Below are 25,788 nucleotides of genomic sequence, written 5' to 3' on the forward strand. Positions count from 1 at the left end.
GTTGTAGCAAAGTGAGTGGAAAGGGCTTGGTCTACATGTGTTTTCTATGTATTAGTCTCTATATGGGCTGTCTCTTGAGTCTGGAAATCTACTCACAGGTGTGAATCAGTACATATATGCGGACCCATACATATGTGTAGGTCTCTGTGTGCTCCTCTATCTCTACACTTTCATCATTCTGTATCCATGTCTCTCTGAATTTATCTATCCTGTTTCTCTCTCTCTCTTGTTCTTTCTTAGGAAATGCCCAACTCCCTAGATATGCAGGGAACCTCTAGCCCTCTTCTCATTACCTGCAGATTTCTGTACATATATCTATCACTAGGTCCCTCTTATTGTTGATGTTTTTGTTGCCATGGCTTCACTGCTCCAGTGAAATCAAATAGATACAGAGGGAGAGATGGAAAGATATCACAGCACTGAAGCTTCTTCCAGTTCTATAAGGGTCAGGCACAAACCTGTATGCATGGCAATACAAGTACACTACCCAGGTAGGCTATTTTGCTGGTTCTCCTTCTAGTATTACTTTCTGACCATATCCACCGACCCCCAACCCCCACCCCACACATAACTATTATCTCCCATTTCCACTCCCTACCAACCAACTCTATCCTTTGGTTTCCCAGTTTTTTTTTCTATTTTTATTCAGATATATGTGTCTTTACTTTTTTCTCAGTGTCTTGTACCCTTTTTCTAGCCTCTCGCCCTCTTACTCCTCTCCCTAAAGGTCTATCTCAACCTCTTTCAAGCTGCTTGTTATATTCCTGTCATTCTTTCCTTGGTGCCCTGAAATCCTGTCAAGCTCAGCTTTAATAGTTTGCCCTCTATGCCAACTCTTCCTCAGTCTCTTTAGTACTTATTACTTCTCTTTCTAGATTTCTCTCTCCATATATATGCCCCTTTGTAAATGCTTCACTAGGTCTCATTTTATCTTTCTCTGATGTTTCTGTAAGCCTGTCTTTTATTTTCTGCTTTGTCTCACTTAAGGCTAATGTCACAACTTCCTTTCTCTGATCCTCAGTCTCATTATCTATAAGAGGAAAATATTGACCCCTTCCTTTCTATAGCTACAACAGAATGAGATGATGCCAACCGTAAACTTAAGTCATGTATATTGGATCCATGGTTCTAATTATTTATGGTGGTGATTCTTATTACGTACTCACATATACATATATCCAAATTACAAACAAATCTATTCCCAAACCACTATTCACTTCTCCAAAAAAAGTAATATAAAGTTCCCAGCATCCTTCTCTCTAATGAAACCCCCACCCAAGGGCAGAGCATGGATAGCATAAACTATCCTCCAGGCCTTACCCACAACACCCACACGAATATGGGTGCGCACATCACCAAGGCGACAGTAGTTCCCCAGAACCCTCATGAGGTTTTCAGCTCCAAAGCAGGCTTTGCTTTTCAGCAGCGACTTGGAGGCATGTTCTATTGGCACAGTACAACGGTTCTGAAAAAATGAGGGGTACAAAAGAAAAAAAATTAAGCAGATGTGGTCTAAGTGCAGCTTTCCACCTCTCAGGACTTCCCTATCATAACCAAGATCCCCAGCCTGAAGCAGAAAGCCTTTTACACAGGTTTTGAAAGCTTCCATTTCCCTGACCCCTCAGAGACCCACAATGTCTGTTTTCCACTATTTTGCATCTTCTCTATCTTTGGCTTTGTCAAGATATCCCTCTTTCATCCTCCCTCTCGATTTCTACTTGTCTCTATCCAATAAATAAATATAATTTTTTAAAAAAAGAAATCACATCAACAAACAACACCAAGAGAAACAACATTTGCATCACAAGGGTGTCAGAAGAAGAAAAAGGAACAGAATTATTATGAAGAAGTATCAGCCAAGAGTTTCTCAAAATTGAAGGAAGTAAAATATCAAATTCAAAGAGCATAGAGAGGCCAAGTGGTAGCACATCTAGTTGAGCTCACATGTTATAGTGAGCAAAGACCTGGGTTAAAGCCTTGGGTACCACCCACCTGCAGAGTAAAAATTTCACAAGCAGGGAACAGTGATTCAGGTCTTAGTCGGGGGTCTGTCTTTCTGTCTCTGTCTCTCTCCCTCCCTCCATCCCTTCTTAATTTCTCCAAAAATAAGTATTTTTTAAAAAGAAGCTTAGACCTCTAAGAAAAATAAATCCAAACCTAATCTCAGCAAGACACATAATTAAAATAGCAAAAATTAAAGACAAGGAAATAATATTAAAATCATGTAGAGAAAAGCAAAGAGTCACTTATTAGGAAAATCCAACAACTATCAGCTGATTCCTCAATGAAAACACTGAAGGAAAAAATGGCAGTACATAATAAAAATTTTAAGTAGAAAAGACTTCTACCTAAGTAGAATACTCTACCCAGCTAAGACAGAAAAACAAATGAACAACAGACAAACAAAAACTCATAGTTAAAGGCTCAGCTAAATTATCAAGGAGCTGAAGGTCAGATTCAACCACTAATGCTAGCCCAAGCTTACCAGGTTTTTGACCTGATGCTGGGTGCTGGCCTTGAAAGCCACAGTTGGTAGCTCATTCTGAAGGTATTCCAGCCACTTCTCTACAACTTCCTTGGGGACCAAGTCTGCAGAAAACAGGAACAAACAAAACTGGTAAAGAGAACACCTCTGGGGTCTGAGTGGTGACGCACCTGGTTGAACCCACATACTACAATGTGCAAGGACCCAGGTTCAAGTCCCTGGTAACCATCTGCAGAGGAAAGCTTTGCGAGTGGTAAAGCAGTGTTGCAGGTGTCTCTCTCTCTATCTCCCACTTCCCTCTCAATTTTTGGCTGTATTTATCAAATAAATAAAGATAGGAGAGAGAGAGAGAGAGAGAGGAAGAGAGAACACCTCTGTAGGGTTCATCCTGAAGATGCATACACCCTCACACAAGGATGCAAATAAATACCTCCTTTAAATAAATATCTTCCCTAGCCTAACATGATTCTGTACAGTCTTCAAATTAAAGATAGAAAGGGTAGTATAGCAGCAGAGGAGGTGGTGTGGGGGATAAAGTGTTTAATTCTCAATCATGAGTTTGATCTTTGACAAATCATGAGTGTCTGTCTCTCTCAAATATTAAAAATAAAAATAAAGGACAGTCTAATCTTGGAGACCAGATGGAAATTTCACAAAGGAATTTTATCTCCTTGATGCAAACAGGCAAACTAGCTACCAACTCAAAGTCAACAGAGTTCCATAACATAGAAAATAGCATCAGATCTCCTGCCTCCTTTCTGGGAAATTCTAGATTGGCACAAAAAATAGCCTTGACATGATCTGTTATGGATGGGGGTAGATAGCATAATGGTTATGCAAAGAGACTCTCATATCTGAGGCTCCAAAGTCCCAGGTTCAATCCCCTGCACCACCATAAGCCAGAGCTGAGCAGTGCTTTGTTAAAAAAAAAAAAAAGTCGTGTCCTGGAGCTCAGCTTCCCCAGAGCCCCACCCTACTAGGGAAAGAGAGAGGCAGACTGGGAGTATGGACCGACCAGTCAACGCCCATGTTCAGCGGGGAAGCAATTACAGAAGCCAGACCTTCCACCTTCTGCAACCCTCAATGACCCTGGGTCCATACTCCCAGAGGGATAGAGAATAGGAAAGCTATCAGGGGAGGGGGTGGGATATGGAGATTGGGCGGTGGGAATTGTGTGGAGTTGTACCCCTTTTGTTAATTAATCCTTTCTTAAATAAAAATAAAATTAAATTAAATTAAATTTAAAAAAAAGTGGCTACTATATGGAAAGAACTACTACATCAAGCACTTATTAATTCTCACATTTATACCTGTAAAGCTGGTATAATCACAGATCATTTTACAGTCAAAGGAATAGGATCTCTTAGAGGTTAACACAACTTGCCCAAGATCCCAGAACAAATAGGCAGCACTGAGATGAGATGCAGATTCCTGATCCCATGAGATTTCTTATTCTAGTGTTTGGATTCCAGTTTGTGGGAGACAGGAATACTCCCGGGTCAGCCAACTACAGATAAGACTCAAAATGGCAAGAGCATAGGTCAGAGAGCTAAAGCACAAGGAATTTCAAGCCTAAGGCCCCAGGTTTGATTTCCCAAATATTTAATATGCCAGGTACTCTGGCCTCTCCCCCCCAAAATTAATTTTATTAAATGGTAAGAAAAGGGAAATAAAAAACAGGCAGAGTGAACTCCATCCCCAACATCTGCTATAGTGTGTGTGTGTGTGTAAGAGAGAGACAGAGAGAGAAAGAGAGAGACACTACAGTGACCTGGGAGGTGGTGCAGTGGATAAGATGCTGGGCTCTCAAACCTGAGTTCCCAAGTTCAATCCCTAGCATCACTTGTATTAAGAGTGATGCTCTGGTTTACTCTCCTTATCACTAATGAATAAACAAATCTTTGTTTGTTTAAGTGACTACAGGACGTAGGCAGTGGTGTACTTGGTAGAGCACATACATTACATGTGTAAGGACATGGGTTCAAACCCTCAGTCCCCTACTGCTTCATGAGCAGTACAACAGTGCTGTAGGTATGTCTCTCTTCTTTCACCCTTATGATTCTGTCTCCAATAAAGGGAAGGGAGGGAGGGAGGGAGGGAGGGAGGGAGGGAGGGGGATGGCCACCAGGAGTGATGGAGTCATTGTGCAGGCACCGATCATCAACAAAAATCCTAGTGGCAAAAATAAAAATAAGGGAGTCGGGCAGTAGTGCAGCGAGTTAAGCGCACATGGCACAGAGCACAAGGACTAGCATAAGGATCCCTGTTCGAGTCCCCGGCTCCCCACCTGCAGGGGAGTTGCTTCACAGGTGGTGAAGGTCTGCAGGTGTCTATCTTTCTCTCCCCTTCTCTGTCTTCCCCTTCTCTCTCCATTTCTCTCTGTCCTATCTAACAATGATGACATCAATAACAATAACAATAACTACACCAACAATAAAAAACAAGGGCAACAAAAGGGAAAATTTAAAAAAATTTAAAAAAGAAATTCCACCTTTAAAAAATTAATTAATTAAATAAATACATTACTATACCTCCTAGATTCCTGACTTTGAAACCTGGACTAAGAATTCTTACCACAAACTAGAGATGATTATGCTAAATAAAATAAAAAGTAAAAGACAATTAACAGTTTTACTCATGTGTGTAAGAGAAAGTAAATCAATTTGCCAAAAAAAAAAAAAGATAGTAACTATCTCAGACTTTGTGAAAACTATGGTGGTTACCATATAGCGGGAGAGCACATGGACTTTGATGGTAGTTAACAAGAGTTACACATACACACACACACACACACACACACACACACACACACACACACACGAGTGTGAAACTACCCCAGAAATCTTAAAGAGTTTTGTAAAATAGTGTTAAAGCACTAACAAAATTATTTATACCTTGCACAACAGATACAAACATCGAAGTGCAGGGTCTCAGCCTTCACTCCTAGTCTTTTAACCCTGATCTATCCCCAGTATACACAATCTGGCACAACACCCACCGATCTTGTTTAAGACCAGGACTAACTTCTTGTTGCCTTCTGCCTGGAGGACAGCTTCCTCCATTTGGAAACAGCGGCAGCCCAATGGGTCCCTGACATCCAGGACTTCCAAAATCACATCAGAGTATTCCACAACCTGCAGGGCAGAGTATAGGGGAATGAAGGCAGGGAAAGAATTAGGGAGCCAATGAGAGTATCAGTTCCATCTCAGTCAGGAAAAACAAAAATGGAGAAGAGATGGTACTAGGTTGACACCTTCCCTAATAGGCCTTAATAAATACCTTACGAAACTCCTTATAGTAAGCCTTCCTTGTGGCCTCATCATCCAGTTGAGGAAACATGTTTAATTCCTGCATAACTTCTTCCTAAAAGGAAAAAAGAGAGAGAATGATACAGGAAAAGTTCAGGCTTTGGAGAACCACAGGAAACTGAGCCAGTCATATAAGTTGTAGCTCACTGAAAAGCAGCTAGGAAATAGAAGAAGGGTAAATAGACCCACATGGTGTGTATGTGCATATGAGAGAGAGAGAGAACTAGAGGAACTGGAGGCCAGAGTATACACGTGATGAGTTTAGAGGAATGTGACAAGGAGGTAAGAAAAATAATCCTTTAGGAGGCAAAATATGTACTTTTTGTTATAAAGAGAAGATGAGGCGTAGCCAAGATGGTGACTTGGAAACAATACCTGGTGAGAGCTCCAAAAAGTAGCAGCTTACAACCTGGGATTCGCTGGAAAGGGTAGGATATCTGGCGGATCCATGAAAGGGTGAATAAGGGGTGGTGAGGGTGACACAAAAAAAGAGTCCTATAACCCACTCATGGGCTGGCAAACAGAGGCCAGACAAAGACAGGAAAACCTTTGGATTCATTATTTCTGAATTCACCCTTCTCCCCCACCCCAGAACCAGCCCCACTGGCTGGCAAGCTGCTCCTAGAGGCTTCCTGCAGAAATATTTTCCTTACCAAGATGCCTGGCTCAGCATGGGGTGTCATTCCAAGCCTTTTCCTTATCTCTCCCCCTCTCCCTCTCCCTCATGTGGCTGGAGCTGTATCTGAGTGATAAAATACCTGACCAATCAGAGCCTCAGGCCTACCTGGAAAAAACTACCTGGAGTTTCTTCTTTTTCTTTCTTTTTTTTTTTGGGGGGGGATACTTCTTATAATTCCTTGTATTTTCTCAGGCTGCTTTCAGCTAATCTGGAGTGGTCCAAGCTGCAGACTGACTGTTATGGTTTTTTATTCTATTTTATTTTATTATTACTATTATTATATAAGTGTGTCCCTTTTCCTTCTTCTTCAGGTTGGCCAAAATTAACTGCTGTTGCTTTTTCCATTGACAGGTGACTAAGTGCCCTATCCATGTGAGAGGAACTTATTTCTCTCTCAGTATTCACTCCACCCTCAGTTTTCTCTCCTACTAGCTAATTAAAACAACAGTAACAACTTTCCTTTCCTGGCTCTACTTTTTTTCTATTTCTTTTCTTCCTTCTTTTGCTTTCTGAATTTGCTGACACTTATTTGTTAATTATTTTGTGGAAGAAATCTGACCCAACTAAAAAGGTATGTGTACACTTATGTTCATAGCAAGACAATTCGTAATAGCTAAAACCTGGAAGCAACCCAGGTGCCCAACAACATATGAATGGTTGAGAAAGCTGTAGTATGTATATACACAATGGAATACTATGAACAATGAACCTATCCTCTCTGACTCATCTTGGATGGAGCTATAAGTAATTATGGTAACTGAGCTAAGTTAGAAAGACAAAGATGGAGATTCGACTTCCGGAGGGGGAGCTACGAGCAGCAGATCGCTTTCTCTCCTCTCCTCTCCTCTCCCGGATCAACTAGGAATACCAAAGGAGACCACCCGGACCGAAACAAGACAGGACTAGAATGACCACAGAAACCCAGTAAATCACCCGTGAGTACAAACACGCGTGGCTGGTGACAGAGAGGAGAGAGGGGCCTAAGGAGAAATTAAGTGACTGCTAACAGTTCAACAGTTTGTCAGTGGAGACACCACCTCCAGTCTGCTCCACCAACAAGGGGACAGCTGAAGGGAGGAAAGGACTCCCCAGAGACTCACCAAGTGCAACTCTGAGTCTCCATTGCTACTACCCTCAGAATCTGGAGCAGCAACAGGGAGGGACACAAGGGGACAGAGATCTAACCGGGAAACTCAGGAGAAGACCTATACCTCGGTGGCAAAGCTGAGGGGCTGAGAAAGTCTCTTTGCATAACCACTGGATTATCTCTGCCACACCCTGCTTTATCTCTTGGTCAGGAGTCAGTGATTAAGCTAAGAAGCCTATTGATAGTTTAAAAGCCCTCAGGCTCCCATAGCCTACAGGGGAAAAAAAAGGCTTTTACACCACTGAACTCCAATTCAGGGATTGAAAAAACTGTTAACTTATATAAAATAGTTAAAACAACAAGAAAAAATATTGGAGACTCGAACCAGGACAAGAGTCCAGCTAAAAGTCCTCCAGAGGGTGAAGCACAAAACAACAAGTTCAACATCCAAACATTAGCCAAGGAAATAATAACAGGAGTGAGTAAAGAATTTGAAAAATTTGTAATCAGAAATGCAGGAACAACAAATGAGAATATGGAAGAAAATTCTAATTATCTCATGGTTATTAGAGAGCTGAAAGCTGAAATCGCTGAGCTAAGAAGGCAACTAGCTGAACAAGCTAAAACAGTATCAGAACAGGACAACAAAATAGATGAACTCCAGAAAGCAGTAGAGGGCAGAGAGAATAGAATCAATGAGGCTGAAGACAGAATTAGCAAGATTGAGGATTAATTAGAGACAACTAAAAAAGAAGTAAGAGATCTCAAAAAGAGATTAAGAGATGCTGAAAACAACAACAGAGTCCTATGGGATGACTTCAAAAGAAACAATATACGCATTATTGGCTTACCAGAGGAAGAAAGAGAAGGGGAGGAAGAAAGCGTTCTCCAGGCCATAATAGCTGAAAATTTCTCTAGTCTAGACAACACCAAAGACATAAAGATTCAAGAAGCCCAGAGGGTCCCAAACAGAATTAACCCAGACCTAAAGACACCAAGACATGTCATACTTAGAATGGAAAGGAATAAGGATAAAGAAATGATACTCAAGGCTGCAAGAGAAAAACAAAGAGTCACTTACAAAGGAAAACCCAGAAGATTAGCAGCAGACTTCTCCATACAGACACTACAGGCCAGAAGAGAATGGCAAGATATCTATCGAGTGCTCAGTGAGAAAGGCTTTCAGCCAAGAATACTATATCCTGCTAGACTGTCATTCAGACTAGATGGAAGCATCAAAACCTTCTCAGACAAGCAACAGTTGAAGGAAGCAACCATCACCAAGCCTGCCCTGAAAGAAGTTCTGAAAGGTCTCCTATAAATAGTCAGACCACCACAAATAGGACATATATCAAAACACTCTAAAACTCTACAAGAATGGCATTAAAATATCTTCAATTCTTTGATATCAATAAATGTCAATGGCCTGAATTCACCTATTAAAAGACACAGAGTAGGAAGATGGATCAGAAAACACAACCCAACAATATGTTGTCTACAGGAAACTCACCTAACGCAACAAGACAAACACAGACTTAAAGTGAAAGGATGGAAAACTATCATTCAAGCCAATGGCCCACAAAAAAGGGAAGGAACAGCTATTCTCATATCTGACATGATAGACTTTAAAATAGATAAGATTAAAAAAGATAGGAATGGACACTACTTAATGCTCAGAGGATCAGTCAATCAAGAGGACTTAACAATTATTAATATCTATGCACCCAATGAGAAGCCATCTAAATACATTAAACTTCTACTGAAAGAGCTACAGCAATATATTAACAGTAACACAATCATAGTAGGGGACTTCAACACTCCACTATCTCAACTTGAAAGATCACTGTATTTCACCAAATACAAAAGTAAATTCCAAGTGGATCAAGGACTTGGATGTTAGACCAGAAACTATCAGATACTTAGAGGAAAATATTGGAAGAACTTTTTTCCGCATAAATTTTAAAGACATTTTCAATGAAACGAATCCAATTACAAGGAAGACTAAGGCAAGTATAAACCTATGGGACTACATCAAATTAAAAAGCTTCTTCACAGCAAAAGAAACCACTACCCAAATCAAGAGAAAGACAAAGATGAGTATGGAATGATAACACTCATAAACAGAAGTTGAGAAAGAAGAACAAAAAGGGAAACTCAAAGCATGATTTGTATGAATTTGGAGTAGGGCACCAAACTAAAAATCTCTGATGTTTTGCTTTACTGGGGGGAGGAATAGGGGGTGGGATGGGACACAGTCTTTTGGTGGTGGGAATGATGTTTATGTACACTCCTATTAATTTGTAGTCAAATAAATCACTAATTAATATGAGAGGGGAAAATTGAATGTCTCAAACTTTTCAGTGCACAGGCCATAGGGTGAGTCTTTGATATGTTAACTCTCTTAAAAGCTTAGATCAGGGAGAACAGAAGCAACAGGTACCACAGCTATATACAAATAATGTCAAAGGACAGAAATTATGGTGATGCTGTGAATGATACAGTAAAACCTAACAAAGGGATTTTTCAAAGTTAAGCCCATTGCCAAATAATCTGATTATAGCAATAACTATCTATTGCCTTTTTAAACCCTAAGACAGCAGGGACCTCCCTCTTCTTCTATAGAGTCTATATTTCCCCCACTCCTGGAACCAAGAGAGTAGACGCACTTTCCAGCATGCGTCTCTCAATTTATACCAAATGATATTGCATCTGCTGATCCCAACCTAATCAACGCAATGAATACCACCTCAGCATGCTTCACTTCAAACTGTGTCCAGAGACTCAAGCATGGAAATATCAACCCTTCAGCTTTATTACTCAGGTGAGACCTTAACTTTCATAGTATTCTCTAATTCCATTCCAGGTTGTTCACGTCCCAACAAAGTCCCAAAACCTAGATACAGACCACATCCCATGAGATAGGACCTATGTTCACATGTATTCATAAATTAGGGTAAAATATATACCTGAAAGCAAAGGTACACAATAGTCTTCAGTGAGTAAGTATAAAATTCATAAAGAAATAGTGTCTGCTTAGATTTAGATACACCTTCCTCAGTTGTCTCCTATTACACTTCCCTCACTCACTCCAAAGCTAACCTTATCAAAGCAAGGTCTTTAAAAGCTGAATAAAGGCAAGAGACTGGCATATTTTAACGAAGACTCTTTCGTGACTATCAGGCTACCCCATCAGCTGGGGCCCTAGTCGAGAAGTCCTGAGATTCCCAAACAGACATGATGGGCCTAGACCTCAAATAGATCCCTCTCTCCATTGTTACTGGTCATTTCTATCAGGAACAACACAATAGACACCCTTGTGGGCCCCATAGGACCTTGCCCTCAATTTGGATCATCAATGGTAGAGAATGTTTTTTGGGACTATGTGTAAGCTTGATAGAGCTTAGGGAGAACTACCCCCATCCTTGGATGGAGGTCTGAGAAGATACCCTCTTGGTGAGTCTCTCTCAACTGAGGTGAGCAAAAGGGGGGACAGACTTAGTTCTTTCCTTCTTGACTGTCAGGCCCACAGAAACCCTAATACTTCTCCCCATTAACTGCAGGCCACATAGCCGCCTACTTTAAGATTCACTTATTCAAAGTCACCTTCTGATCACAGAAAAACACACCTTATCACACTCTTAGCAGTGCCCTTTGATGTCCTCAATTTGCATCAAACCTTGCTTATCTTCTCTCTATCTTGCCTTAACTGGTTCAACCCCTCTCCTCCCCTCAAACACCTTTGGGTGGTAATTAAATGCCTGCATCAGGAGACTAATTATCTCTGCATCAATTCTTGTCATACCAGCCCCCTACCATAGAGGTTAGCCGAACTTTAAAAAACCTGTAATTTCTGACATATTTCAATAATAATTCCCTTTGGTTTTCTATTAAACTCATGTCCACCTGCTAATAAACGAGTTCTGAGCACGCTGCAGTCTCCCCGGTGTCTTTATTCTAGAAAGAACTGGTCCGTTACCTTTCCCCTGGAGATCACCCCGCCAGAGACCCCGACAAATGTTCCATCCTCTGAAGGGAGGATGGACAACATACTCTATGCTACACCTGAGGAAGATGGGTCCTGATATTGGGGCAGCTTGGAACATTCTTACTCATGACCACAGAATGTGAGCTCAGATATACGGGGATACAGAGGTCACATAGGCTCCTGAATGTGGGTCCCAGATCACATCATACCAGTGGGGTTTATCGTCAACAATATTTATTCACCTTTTCCATATTTGGGAGCTACTCTCTTCCCTGATCCAGCTTCCTGGTACTTTTTCCAGCCATGACATCATCTCCCATCTCCCCAGACAATAACTTGGATCTACCTGCATATCAGATTTCAGGCTCAGGGGGAAAAAAGAAGAAAAATAAACTAGTATAGTCACAGGCCCTTTGAAATATAACTAAAATATGCCTACCAGCTATCTACAAAACGGAGACCTTCCAACTCTTCATATGAACTATTCCAGCCTTTATGTTCAAGATAAATCAACAATTTGTTTGGCAAGGCAGAGCCAAGATGGCGACTGAGAAGCAGCTACTGGTCTGAGTTCTGACAACAACTGCTGGAAACGGTAGGATTTTTTTACCTTCGGCAGGACAGTGAATTCGGGGTCCTAGCTGTGACACCAAGGAGGTGAATACAGCCCAATTTGGTTAGAATAGAAAGGAAAAAAGAAAGGAAAAATTATTTATTATTCCCGAAGCACACCCCTGCCCCCCTATAACCAGACCCTGAGTGCCAGAGAGCTGCTCCTAGCAGGCTTCCCTGCTGAGCTTCTTTCTTTACCAAGATTCCTGGCCCAACAGGGGTTCCATTCCAAGCCTATCCCTTTCTGAAACCCTTGGCTCTTTTTCTTTAAAGTGAGCAATTGGTTCTACAAAAGGGAAAGACTGCCCTGACATGTTTTTTGTTTGTTTCTTTGTTTTACTTTTTTAACAATCAGCTGCCTCTGCTCAAGCAGCTTGAAGCAATCTGGAACAGGTTTTTTACACTGATCTATTTTATTATTAATATTATATAAAGGTATATCTCTTTCCCCACTTCCTTTAGGTTGACCAGAATTAACTCTTAGCGTATTTTCCATTGCTAGGGGACCACCGTCTTATCCATTGTGAGAGGAACTTGTTTCACCACTCCTACCTCCTCTACCCACTCTCCCATTCACCCTCCTCCTAACTAATTAAAAAATAAAATTAAATTAAAAATTAATTAATTAATTAAAAAAACTTTCCTTTCACTGCTCTTTGTTTACAGTTACTTTTCTTATCTTTTTTCTCTTCTCTCTCTTGTTTTTCTTTTTTTTTTTTTCTTGACTTCCTTTCTTCCTCTGACTTCGGCTTTCTGAATTCACTGATATTTATTTGTGAAATATTTTGGCGAAGAAATCTGACTCAGAGTGGACTCTCTATGTGTGTATGTCTGCTCTACTTCCCTTTCACCTCTTGATACCCCTAGAATATACACTGGATAGTAGATTTGCATAACTTTCTATTCTTTTTTTAAATTTTTATTTATTTATTACTGGATAGAGACAGAGAGAAATCGAGAGGGGAGGAGAGATAGAGAGGAAGAGAGACAGAAAGACACCTGCAGCCCTGCTTCACCACTTCTGAAGTTTCCACCATGCAGGTGGGGACCAGGGGCTTGAAGTCAGGTCCTTGTCCACTGTAGTGTGCGCACGTAACCAGGTGCACCACCACCTGGCCCCAATTGTCTATTCTTGGTATCCCTTTTTTCCTTTCTCTTTCTTCTTCACGTGGACTATTTTTTCACGGACTGGAGACATTGTTTGGATAACTGGTAGTGGTTAAACTGTTTCAATCCTTGCTTCAGTTGCTTTTGTAATTTCTGAGGTTGTTGACTGCATTTGTCATAAAGGTTTTTAGTACAGTGTTGCTTGTACTCAAAACACAACAACTGAGGAACAACAGAACATAAAAATAAGAAATGCATTAATCATAAAAAGGGGTAAATCAAGAGCGAATAAAACTGCTACTAAAACGAATGAAGACAAGACCTCAAAAGAAACTACAAATCAGCCAGAAGTAACCATCAGACTATCAGCAGACTTCTCCACTCAAACTCTAAAAGCCAGAAGAGAATGGCAAGATATATATCGAGCCCTGAATGAAAAAAGGTTTCAACCAAGGATAATATATCTTGCTAGACTTTCATTCAAACTAGATGGAGGGATCAAAACCTTCTTAGACAAACAACAGTTAAAGGAAGCAACTATCACCAAACCGGCCCTGAAAGAGGTTCTAAAAGACCTCTTATAAACAAGAACTTCACTATAATACTTTCCATATATCAGAGCAAATAAAAATTCATTGAACAATGGCACTACAACTTCTATGAAGAACTATATGCCACCAAGCTAGAAAATCTAGAAGAAATGGAAGAATTCCTAGAAGCATACGCCCTTGAAAACTGAACCAAGAAGAACTACAAAACCTAAATGCACCAATCACAGACAAAGAAATTGAAACCATTATTAAGAATCTCTGCAACAACAAAACTCCTGGACCAGATGGCTTCACAAATGAATTCTACAAAACCTTTTGGAAACAGCACCCATACTTCTAAAGCTTTTCCATAAGATCGAAGAAACAGGAACACTCCCTTCCACCTTCTATGAACCCAACATCACCCTGATACCAAAAGCAGATAGGGACAGAACAAAAAAGGAAAACTGCAGACCAATTATCTCTGATGAACATAAATGCCAAAATATTAAACAAGATCTTGGCCAATCGGATATAGCAGCATATCAAAAAAGATTGTTCATCACAACCAAATGGGATTTATCCCAGGAATGCAAGGTTGGTTCAACATATATGTAGGTCAATCAATGTCATTCACCACATCAATAAAAGCAAAGCCAAAAACCACATGATTATCACAATAGATGCAAAGAAAGCCTTTGACAAAATCCAACACCCATTCATTCTCAAAACCCTATAAAAATGGGAATAGATGGGAAATTCCTCAAAATAGTGGAATTCATATATAGCAAACCTACAGCCAACATCATACTCAATGGACAGAAGCTGAAAGCATTCCCCCTCAGATCGGGGACTAGACAGGGCTGTCCACTGTCACCATTACTCTTCAACATAGTGTTGGAAGTTCTTGCCATAGCAATCAGGCAAGAGAAAGGAATCAAAGGAATACAGATTGGAAGGGAAGAAGTCAAGCTCTCACTATTTGCATATTTTGCAAAATGACTGGAAGTTATTAGGCAATATAGCAAGGTGTCAGGCTACAAAATCAATGTACAAAAATCAGTGGCATTTCTTTATGCAAACACTAAATCTGAAGAAGACATCCAGAAATCACTCCCATTCACTGTTGCAGCAAAATCAATAAAATACCAAGGAGTAAAGCTGACCAAATAAGTGAAAGATTTGTATACTGAAAACTATGAGTCACTCTTCAAGGAAATAGAAACTGATACCAAGAAATGGAAAGACATCCCATGCTCATGGATCAGAAGAATAAATATCATCAAAATGAATATTCTCCCCAGAGCCATATATAAATTTAATGTGATACCCATCAAAGTTCCACCAAAACATCTTTAAGAGAATAGAACAAAAACTACAGTCATTTAGCTAGAACCACAAAACACCTAGAATTGCCAAAAGCATCTTGAGGACAAGAAACAGAAATGGAGGCATCACACTCCCAGACCTCAATCTTTATTATAAAGCCATCATAATCAAAACAGCATGGTACTGGAACAAAAATAGGCACACAGACCAGTGGAACATAACTGAAAGCCCAGAACTAAACCTCCACACCTATAGTCATGTAATCTTTGATAAGGGGGCTCAAAGTATTAAATGGAACAAGGAGGCTCTCTTCAATAAATGGTGCTGGGGAAACTGGATTGAACCATGCAGAAGAATGAAACTGAACCACTTTATCTCACCAGAAACAAAAATCAACTCCAAATGGATCAAAGACCTGGATGTTAGACCAGAAACAATCAAATACTTAGAAGAAAACATTCATAAAAAAACTTTCCCACCTAAACCTCAAGGACATCTTTGATGAAACAAACCCAAGTGCAAGGAAGACTAAAGCAGAAACAAACCAATGGGACTCTCAGAAGGCTAGACATGGACCTTCCATATGACCCAGTAATTCCTCTCCTGGGGATATACCCCAAGGACTCCATAACACCCAACCAAAAAGATGTGTGTATTCCTATGTTCATAGCAGCACAATTCATAATAGCTAAAACCTGGAAGCAACCCAGGTGCCCAACAACAGATGAGTGGCTGAGAAACCTGTGGTATATACACACAATGGAATACTATGCAGCTATTAAGATCAATGAACCCACCGTCTCTGACCCAACTTGTATGGAGCTAGAAGGAATTATGTTAAGTGAGCTAAGTCAGAAAGATAAAGATTATACCACTCATCAACAGAAGTTGAGAAAGAAGATCAGAAAGGGAAACTGTCAGAGTTCAGGGCGCCAGTATACAGGGCTAGCTTCACGGCGGGACGGACGACCATAGACACATGGCGGAGTGGATAAGCAGTATTTTTTTTATTCATGAGCGAACGATTCAAAAAACTAATCTAATCTAATCAAAACCCAATTCTGCTGCCTCTCTCTCCTCCGGCCGCTAAGGAAGTATGTAGGATAGGGGGCGGGGAGAAGCAAGAAGTACGAAAAGGCAAGGACTAAACCAAAATCTCCTGGAGGCAGGGGGAGTGAGACCAAACCAATGTAACAGAATGACCATGTAAATAGACCACAGTGTCAAGCAATGTAACCAAAGGGATCCCAGAAGCAGAACTAGAAGCATACCAACAATTCCCTGTTTTCTTTCTAACTAATTGACCATAGTATCAAGACTGTGGGGTGAATAGAAACCTATATCGTACAGGCATTTAAAAAAAAAAAAAAACTGGCAGAAACTTGGAGGAACAAGTAAGCAAGCAACAAGAACCAGTGTGATGCCAAGGGAAGGTCTGAGGGAGCATTTCTTGCCTCTGAGGGCTTCTCTTGCCTCTGGGGCGTTTCTTGCCTCAACGGGCGTTTCCTACATCTGTGGGCATTTTCTAGTAAGGAGGGGGTTATGTCCAATAGTACCAAGGCAGCTGGCTGTAGTCAGTCTTTGAGAAACCCAGCAGCGTAAAGGGAAGCTGCTATAAAGTTGTGTAGCAGTAAGTCTGATAGAAGTGCCAGTTCAAGGCAGATGTCCACGGAAGAATTGCCAGGGGGTGAAACGTTGCATGACGAAGGTTAGCCGCTGGAATTCTGCTTTTCTGTAGAGAACTTGACAGCTGCAATTCACTTAGTTGTGAAAAAATAAAAATAAAAATAAAAATAAGCATACCAACAGGAAACTAAAAGCAGGATCTGACTAAATTGAAAGTAGGGCACCAAAGTAAAAGCCCTGTGGTAAGGGTGAGGGTGGACATGCAGCTTCCTGGGCCGGCAGGGGGTGGGGGTGGGTGGGTGGGATGGAACACAATGTTTTGGTGAGGGAAGGTTGTTTAGTACACACCTATTAAATTGTAGTCATATAAATCACTATTTAATTAATATGAGTGTTGTATGCTTCACATTGATTTTGGTCTCACCCCCCCTCCGCCTCTGGGAGATCGTGGTTTGGCCCCTGCTAGTTTCGCGGGCCCTCTTCTCCCTGCCCCCGGAACCCCTACAGACTTCGAGAGTTCGGGCCGCAGCCGCGGGAGGAGAAGGATGCAGGACAAATCTGTGTGGTGATTAGTTTGGGGAGTCCCTCTCTGCCGCCGGAGCAGCGGAGCAGAAAGACAGAGAGCACATGTTTGCCCACTCGTGAATAAAGAAAGTTCACATATCCACTTCACCTTTTGATCACACCCCTAACACCAGACAGTGAAAAGCCCCCAAAATCTTATTTCTTTGTATGCTTTGATAGCTATGATTTACATCAAGCTTTGTTTTTCTTTCCTCTACCTCACCTTACTGGTTTAACTCCTATGCTTCTCTCAAATGCCTTTGGATAATTAAAGTGCCGGCATCAAGGAGACTAATTGTCTTGACCTTTATGTATTGCATCAATTCTTGTCATACCAGCCCCCTACCATAGGGGCAAGCTGACCTTTAAGAAACCTGTAATTTCTGACATATTTGAAAAATGTTCTTTGTTTAACTCTCTATATAAACCTGTACTCATCCCCAAATAAAACGAGTGTTTGTACCAAAATACTCCCCAAAGCCTCCTGTCTGAATCGCTGGGACCTGAGAGCCGGTGAGGGAAGTTCGGTGGCTTGCCCCCTGGCTGGATCCCCTCCACAGAAGTGCCAGCAGTGGGGAGCCAGGGCCCTAACCAGATCCTTACGCTGTGTACTATGTATGCTTAACCGGGTGTGCCACCACCCAGTACCCCATGCCTTGTTCCCTAACCCTACATATCCCAACCCCATCTTTGACCTCTACTTCAGAAGTGAGATGGACACAAGGCTGTCCAGTCACAGGTAAACTTCAAAATTGCCCTTTGTTTTCCTCTGATACTCCACTCTGTAGACAAGGTGAACCTCCCTTCCAAATATCTCACACCCTTCATCTTTTCCTTTCATAGACCAATTAAAAAGATTTTTTTGAGCAAACCCACACCCTATCTCTTAAAGACAATTCACTTACCTTGCGCTCAAATTCCTCCTGGCGCCTAAAGACATCCTGACAATAGCTCTCAATTGTCCTGCGTCTTTGTCTCTCTTGTTCTCGAGCAGCCTGCTGCTTCTCTCTCATCTCTTCAACCTACAAGTAAGCACAAAACCAGGACTGTAGCAGACTAATCTGCAGCCTGAGGGAGGAATGAAAGGAAGAGTAACAGGAAGCTACGAGACAGAAAGAAGACAGTGTGATACACAAAGTGGAAGGAGCAGGGATACAGGGTGAAATGAGATGTGACAGTAGCATAAAAAAGATCTGAGTGAAAAAGGCACAGAAATGAAGAAAAAGATCAACACTATAAAGAGGGCTGAGCGGTGGCACACAAAATTGGGTCCACACATCATCATGTACAGGGGCCAGGGTTCAAGTCCTCACACCCTATCTGCTGGGAGAATGTTTCACAAGCAGTGTAATAGGCCTACAGGTGTCTCTCTTCATCTCTCCTCTATCTCCCCTCCCTTCTCAATTGCTCTGTACCCTACCAAATAAAATAGAAAAGGGGGAGAGGAAGGAAGGAATATATGAATGAACAAATGGCTGCCAGGAGCAGTAGATCCTTAATGCCAGAACTGAGTACCAGCAATAACCCTGGTGGCAATACAGTTAGTTAATTAATTAATTAATTAATTAAAAAGAGAGTATATGTAAAACTGAAGAGGTGTCCCAGGTAAAGCAGATCATTGAAGACCAAAGGGAGAAAGAAAAAGATCCTAAAAGGTTCCATCATTTAAAGAGTGAGAAGGAAAAGAAAGAGGAGGAGAAGGAGTAGGAGAAGGAGGAGGAAGAGTAGGAGACAGAGAAGGAGGAGAAGGAGGAAAAGGAGGAGGAAAAGGAGGAGGAGAGGAAGAAGAAGAAAAAGGGTCAGGTGGGACACATGTGGGAGAAGGCACACTTCACAATATGCAGGGGCCTGGGTTTGAGCCCCAAACTCACATGTGAGTACTATGGAAAGCAGTGCTGTGGTATCTCCTTACTGTCTCTGTCTCTCTGTCTCTGTCTCTCTCTCTCCCCTTCTCTAGCTCTCCATATCTTAAAGAGAAATAGCAACTGCCAGAAGGGGTAGAATTATGCAGTCATGGAGATGCCCTAGCATGTTGGAAGAAAAAAGGAAAAGCCTCAAGGAAAGCTGAAAATTTAGAGATGAGGGAAGTCATATCTATGAGTGTAGTGTAGGAGAATGTGCTAGTGAGGCTGGCAGGGTTTGTTTGGTAGAGCAATGGAAACAAAAGCTGGACAATGGAGTGGGAGGTGATGGAAAGGTGAGAAAAGGAAGACACTAAATCAATTATCAAAGCCATAACCCTCTCTAACTCTTCTAAGAATAGCCTCAACAACATTAACATCTCATTCTCCCACAGAACAAGCAAGCTAGACAGCCCCTACCCCTCCCCCAGGTAAAGGACTTACCCTTTTCTTCTTTAATTCAGCCTCCCGATTGGCATGATCATTGGAGTGAAACTGAGTAGCAGAGAATGCTTTGGAGGATGCTTTCTCCCCACTGTGCTTAGCAGGCTAGTCACCACACAAAAAGAAAAATAAAATCAACTCTTAAGTTTTCAAACCCTTAGCTGTATACAAGGAAAGAAAGAAGAGGAGCAAGCCCAGATGTCTGTCCAACTGACTAGAGAGCAAACCTCCCTCCCATGACCAAGCTGGACTGAATGAAGGAAGGGGAGGGGAGAAATAAGTAGGAATGTTTCCCAAGTAAAGGCAAAAGGAAAAACTTACAGGCAAGCAGGTCTTCAAGTGTGATCTTTGGACCAAAAGCAGCAACATTACTGAAGAAACTCAGGGGTGGGGCCCAACAATCTTGGTTTTAACCAGTCCTCCAGGAGTTTTTAAAATTTGAGGACCACAGTTCTATTCCCAACATTACTTATCCATACCTTTCTCTGCAATACCAGGAGACACAGGAGGTGGGGCCAAAAACTGCTTTGTTATCACTTCACTCCAGGAGCGATAGGGAAGAACTTGGGACTGGGACTTGAGTCCCAGCTATACTACTTTGAAATCTGAAAATTTCTCACTAAAGTTGTTTCTTCATCTAAATATTGGAAGCAATGACTACCCCTATCAAGAAAAATCAACAATAAATGTTGGACTGGCAAAGTAGCTCACTTGGATAGTGAGTCACTTTTTTTTTTTTTTGATAGTGTGTCACTTTGCCATGTGCATCTCAGGTCCCTACCACATTGAAGAAGACTTTGGTGTTGTGGTCTCTTTCACCCTCTCTCTGTCTCTTTCTCTCTCCCCATCTTTGTCTTTATCTTAAAAAAAGAAAGAAGAAAGGATGGAAGGAAAGAAGGAAGGAAAGGAAGAAGGAAGGAAGGAAGGAAGGAAGGAAGGAAGGAAGGAAGGAAGGAAGGAAGGAAGGAAGGGAGAGAGAGAAATAAAGAAAGAGAGGGTGGGAGGGAGGGAGGAAGGGAGGAAAGGAGGGAAGGAGGGAGGGAGAGAGGGCTGGGCAGCTGTGCAGTGGTTTAAGCATGCATGGCGTAAAGCACAAGGACTGGCATAAGGATGCTGGTTTAAGCCCCCAACTCCCCAACTACAGGGGGGTCGCTTCACGAACGGTGAAACAGGTCTACAGGTATCTATCTTTCTCTCCCCTTCTCTGTCAACCCCTCCTCTCTCCATTTCTCTGTCCTATCCAACAATGACAACATTAATGACAATAATAATGATGATAAACAAGGGCAACAAAAGGGAAAAAAAGAAAAAAGAAACAAATGATGCTGATTCTTTGTTGTAGTAACCCAGAAAGTGATGGAAAGTCAGATCCATTTTTATCTACTGTAGGCCTCTTCTAGAGAATATAGTGCCATTTTTATCTACTGTAGGCCTCTTCTAGAGAATGTCAACTGTTCCGACCTTATCCCCAACAATAAGCATTTCTTACCTGAAAGTGAGGCCAACATACCTTTTTACAGCCTTTGGAACCTTTACCTGGCTTTTTATTTTCTATAAAAGAAAAAACAAAGTAGTATCATCCACTTAACCATTAAAAATGGTGACTTCACGGTTTTCAGCCGATCTTGGATGGACCTTGAAAAAATCATGTTGAGTGAAATAAGTCAGAAACAGAAGGATGAATATGGGATGATGTCACTCTCAGGCAGAAGTTGAAAAACAAGATCAGAAAAGAAAACAAGTAGAACATGAAATGGAATTGGTGTATAGCACCAAAGTAAAAGACTCTGGGGTGGGTGGGTGGGTGGGTGGAGAGAATACAGGTCCAAGGATTCAGAGGACCTAGTGGGGGTTGTATTGTTATATGGGAAAATGGAGAATGTTATGCATGTACAAACTATTGTACTTACTGCTTAATGTAAAACATTAATTCCCCTATAATAAAAAAATTAATTAATTAAAAATAAATAAATAAAATAAAAATAAAGTGGAAGGAGTATGGCGGTAGCGCATTGGGTTAAGCGCATGTGGCGTGATGCGCAAGGACCAGCATTACGGATTCCAGTTTGAGCCCCCGGCTCCCCACTGGCAGGGAAGTTGCTTCACAAGCAGTGAAGCAGTTCTGTAGGTGTCTAACTGTCTCTCCCCTTCTCTCTCCATTTCTCTCTGTCCTATCTAACAACAATGATATCAATAATGACAACAATAAAAAAGAAAGGCAACAAAAGGGAAAATAAATAAATATAAAAAATTAATTAATAAAATAAATAAAGTGGAAAGAAAAAATATGGCTGCCAGGAGCCATGGTTTCGTAGTGCTAACACCTAGCCCCAGCAATGACCGTGGAGGGGAGGGAAGGAGGGAGATAGATAGATAGATAGATAGACAGACAGACAGACGGATAGACAGACAGACAGACAGTTATTGACCTGCATGTGTACTTGTGACTCCCCCTCCCCTGCTTCCCAGTGGGGGAAACACAATAATGTTGGCCCCTGTGGTCTGGGATGTGGCACAGTGGATAAAGTCTTGGATTCTCAAGCATAAGGTCCTGAGTTTAATCACTGGCAGCACATGTACCAGAGTGATGTCTGGTTCTATTCTATTCTATTCTTTTTTTTAATTTAACCTATTTTTTTAATATTTTATTTAATTTATTTATTCCCTTTTGTTGCCCTTGTTGTTTTATTGTTGTAGTTATTATTGTTGTTGTCGTCGTTGTTGGATAGGACAGAGAGAAATGGAGAGAGGAGGGGAAGACAGAGAGGAGGAGAGAAAGATAGACACCTGCAGGCCTGCTTCACCGCCTGTGAAGCGACTCCCCTGCAGGTGGGGAGCCGGGGTTCGAACCGGGATCCTTATGCCGGTCCTTGTGCTTTGCGCCACCTGCGCTTAACCCGCTGCGCTACAGCCCGACTCCCTCTATTCTATTATTCTATTCTATTCTATTCTATTCTATTCTATTCTATTCTATTCTATTCTATTCTATTCTATTCTATTCTACCCTACCCTGTTCTGTTCTGTTCTGTTCTGTTCGTTCTATCTTCATGAATAAATAAATAAAATATTTTAAATAATAATAATTTTGGCCCCAACCTGATGTGCACAACAATCAGCAAACTGCTTTCCTTTGAATTCCCAAGTCAGCAGCAAGGGAATGTGATCTGAGGTGAATCAGCCAATTAGACCAAAGTAGAAGACTTACGCACACAGTCTCTTCCTCTGCAGACTCTGCTCAGGCTGGCATATCCAAAGGAACTTGTCCTTCTCAGCTAAACTGCAGTACCCCACCCCCCACGTATTGAAAAATCTCACCTCCAATTATGCCTTAACAAAGTTCAGGAACTTAAAGAGACTTCTCCCCTTTAAAAAGAATTTCCAGCTGTCCTCACTTTCACAGCTGACTTCTTGAGAAAATTGCTTAAATCCCATCACTTGCAAGAAAGCTCAAAAGATTCTGGAAGGTCAGGATATAGATGAACAAATATAAGAGCAGCAAGATTATAGGATAAAGAGTATTCTCCACAGTTACATTAGGGGATTCATACCAAAGCTGAGTTCATATGGGAAACAGAAAATTGAAATATTATTGCAAATTCCTAAAGAGATTTAAGAAGACACTTAATGGTACAGTGTAAGGAAAATATGCCAGGGCTAGCAAGATAGGTCACTTGAAAAGATACCATCTTTACCATGCATGCAACCCATGTCTGACTCACCAGCCCCCACAGCACTAGGGGGACTGTCAATGCTGTGATGTCTCTCCCTCTGTATGTATCTCTTTCTATCTGGAAAAAAAAAGTCAGCTTGCAGCCATGAAGCCGCAGTAATGGGAGAGAGACAGAGAGATTGATTCTTGTGTACTTGGGAAACATAAATGAGGTGCTTTATTTACTCCTGAACAAATTCAAGGTGGATTATTTTAGAAAAAGAAATCCCAAAACCCAGTAACAAATAAAAATTAAATGCCTGCATATCTGACTTTGGGAGAAATATTGCAGTTTTTTTTAATTTATAAAAAGGAAACACTGACAAAACCATAGGATAAGAAGGGTACAAGTACAGCTCCACACAATTCACACCACCAGAACTCCGTATCCCATCCCCTCCCCTGATAGCTTTCTATTTTTTAACCCTCTGGGAGTATGGACCCAGGGTCATTATGTAGCACAGAAGGTGGAAGGTCTGGCTTCTGTAATTGCTTCCCTGTTGAACATGGGCGTTGGCAGATCTATCCCGTACTCCCAGCCTGTCTCTCTCTTTCCCTAGGGGGGCGGGGCTCTGGGGAAGTGGGGCTCCAGGACACATTGGTGGGGTTGTCTGCCTAAGGAATTCCTGTTGGCATCATGATAGCATCTGGAACCTGATGGCTGAAAAAAGAGTGGGATGGGGACACAGAACACTGGTGATGGGAACAATGTGGAATTACACCCCTAGTATCTTATAATTTTGTAAATAACTATTAAATTACTAATATTGGGCATGGGTAGATAGCACAATGGCTATGCAAACAGAATGTCATGCCTAAAGCTGTCCCAGGTTGAATCCTCTGCACTACCATATGCCAGAACTGACCAGTGCTCTGGTAAGGTGGGGGAGGAAGGAGAGGGAGAGAGGACAAGACCAGACTTTAAGGGTGTGGGTAGATAGCATAATGGTTATGGAAAGAGACTCTCATGCCTGAGGCTCTAAACTCCCAGATTCAATCCCCCACAAAACCATAAGTCAGAGCTGAGCAGTACTCTGGTTAAAAAAAAAATCGGAGGGAGTCGGGTGGTAGCGCAGCGGGTTAGCGCATGTGGCACAAAGCACAGGGACTGGTAAGGATCCCCAGTTTGAGCCCCTGGCTCCCCACCTGCAGGGGAGTCAGTTCACAGGCGGTGAAGCAGGTCTGCAGGTGTCTGTCTCTCTCCCCCTCTGTCTTCCACTCCTCCATTTCTCTCTGTCTTATCCAACAACAACAACATCAACAATAACAACAATAATAAAAAACAACAAGGGCAACAAAAGGGAATAAATATTAAAAAATTAATTTAATTTAATTAAAAAATCAGAGTAAATCACTATTTTTTTTTAAGCAGAGCACTGCTCAACTGTGGCTTATGGTGGTGCGGGGATTGAACCTGGGACTTGAGCCACAGGCATGAGAGTCTCTTTCCATAACCATTATGCTATCTATCCCTGCCCATATTTTATTATTTCATGCCTATATGAAAAAAAGACAGACATCACTAACAGCAAAATTAATCATCTAGAAGATCAAGGGGACACACACCTTGCTTAAACAGAACAAAAATAATAATAATCCAAGAAACGGAAATTATGAAAAAAAATTAAATTATTTATACACCTTTCCCATATTTGGGAGCTACTCTCTTCCCAGATACAGCTTTCTGTTCCTTTTTCCAGCCATGACATCATTGCCCCAGACAATAACTTGGATCCACCTGCATATCGCATTTCAGGCTCAGGGAAAAAAAAAAACTAATATAGGCACAGGCCCTTTGGAATATAACTAAAAATATACCTACTAGCTATCTACAGAATGTAGACCCTCCCCAACTCTTCATTTGCACTACTCCAGCCTTTAGGTTCATGATTAGTCAACAATTTGTTTGGCTTTATATGTTAACGCTCTTTTCAGACACCAAGTTCCAGATGCTATCATGATGCCAACCAGATTTCAAACGACCCCACCAATGTGTCCTGGAGCTCCAATTCCCCAGAAGCCCGCCCCACTAGGGAAAGAGAGAGGCAGGCTAGAAGTATGGATCGACCTGTCAATGCCCAGGTTCAGCAGAGAAGCAATTACATAAGCCAGACCTTCTACCCTCTGCATCCCACAATGACCTTGGATCCATACTCCCAGAGGGTTAAAGAATAGGAAAGCTATCTATCAAGAGAGGGGATGAGATACATAGTTCTGGTGGTGAGAACTGTATGGAGTTGTACTCTCTTATCCTATGGTTTTGTCAGTGTTTCCTTTTTATAAATAAATAATAAAAATAAAAGAGGAAAGTTCTTTAAATTAAAAACAATTTTTAGATTTTATACTAGACAGTTCCATGGTGCATCAAGAGTAATAAGAAATACAAGGGCTGGGGATAGAGCATAATGGTTCTACAAAAGGC

The 25,788-nt window shown here is 41.4% G+C and overlaps 1 protein-coding gene across 7 annotated transcripts in view; it reads right to left on the reverse strand.

Moving 5' to 3' along the window:
* Positions 1-25,788, reverse strand: part of GNL3L (G protein nucleolar 3 like) — a 71,848-nt gene that overhangs the window by 27,064 nt on the left and 18,996 nt on the right. For 2 of the 7 annotated variants that reach the window (XM_060183382.1, XM_016194889.2), the window contains exons 3-9: positions 21,168-21,208; positions 19,658-19,762; positions 18,218-18,334; positions 5,765-5,848; positions 5,484-5,619; positions 2,486-2,589; positions 1,321-1,465 (exon numbers count right to left, since the gene is read on the reverse strand). In XM_060183382.1, coding sequence (XP_060039365.1) covers positions 1,321-1,465; positions 2,486-2,589; positions 5,484-5,619; positions 5,765-5,848; positions 18,218-18,334; positions 19,658-19,762; positions 21,168-21,208 — 732 coding nt within the window. Of the gene's footprint in view, positions 1-1,320; positions 1,466-2,485; positions 2,590-5,483; positions 5,620-5,764; positions 5,849-18,217; positions 18,335-19,657; positions 19,763-21,146; positions 21,209-25,788 lie in introns of all 7 variants that reach the window. The other 5 variants (XM_060183381.1, XM_016194888.2, XM_060183384.1 and 2 more) reach the window with 3 other exon arrangements.

Source organism: Erinaceus europaeus, chromosome X (assembly GCF_950295315.1).
Source record: "Erinaceus europaeus chromosome X, mEriEur2.1, whole genome shotgun sequence".
Lineage (NCBI taxonomy): Eukaryota > Metazoa > Chordata > Mammalia > Eulipotyphla > Erinaceidae > Erinaceus > Erinaceus europaeus.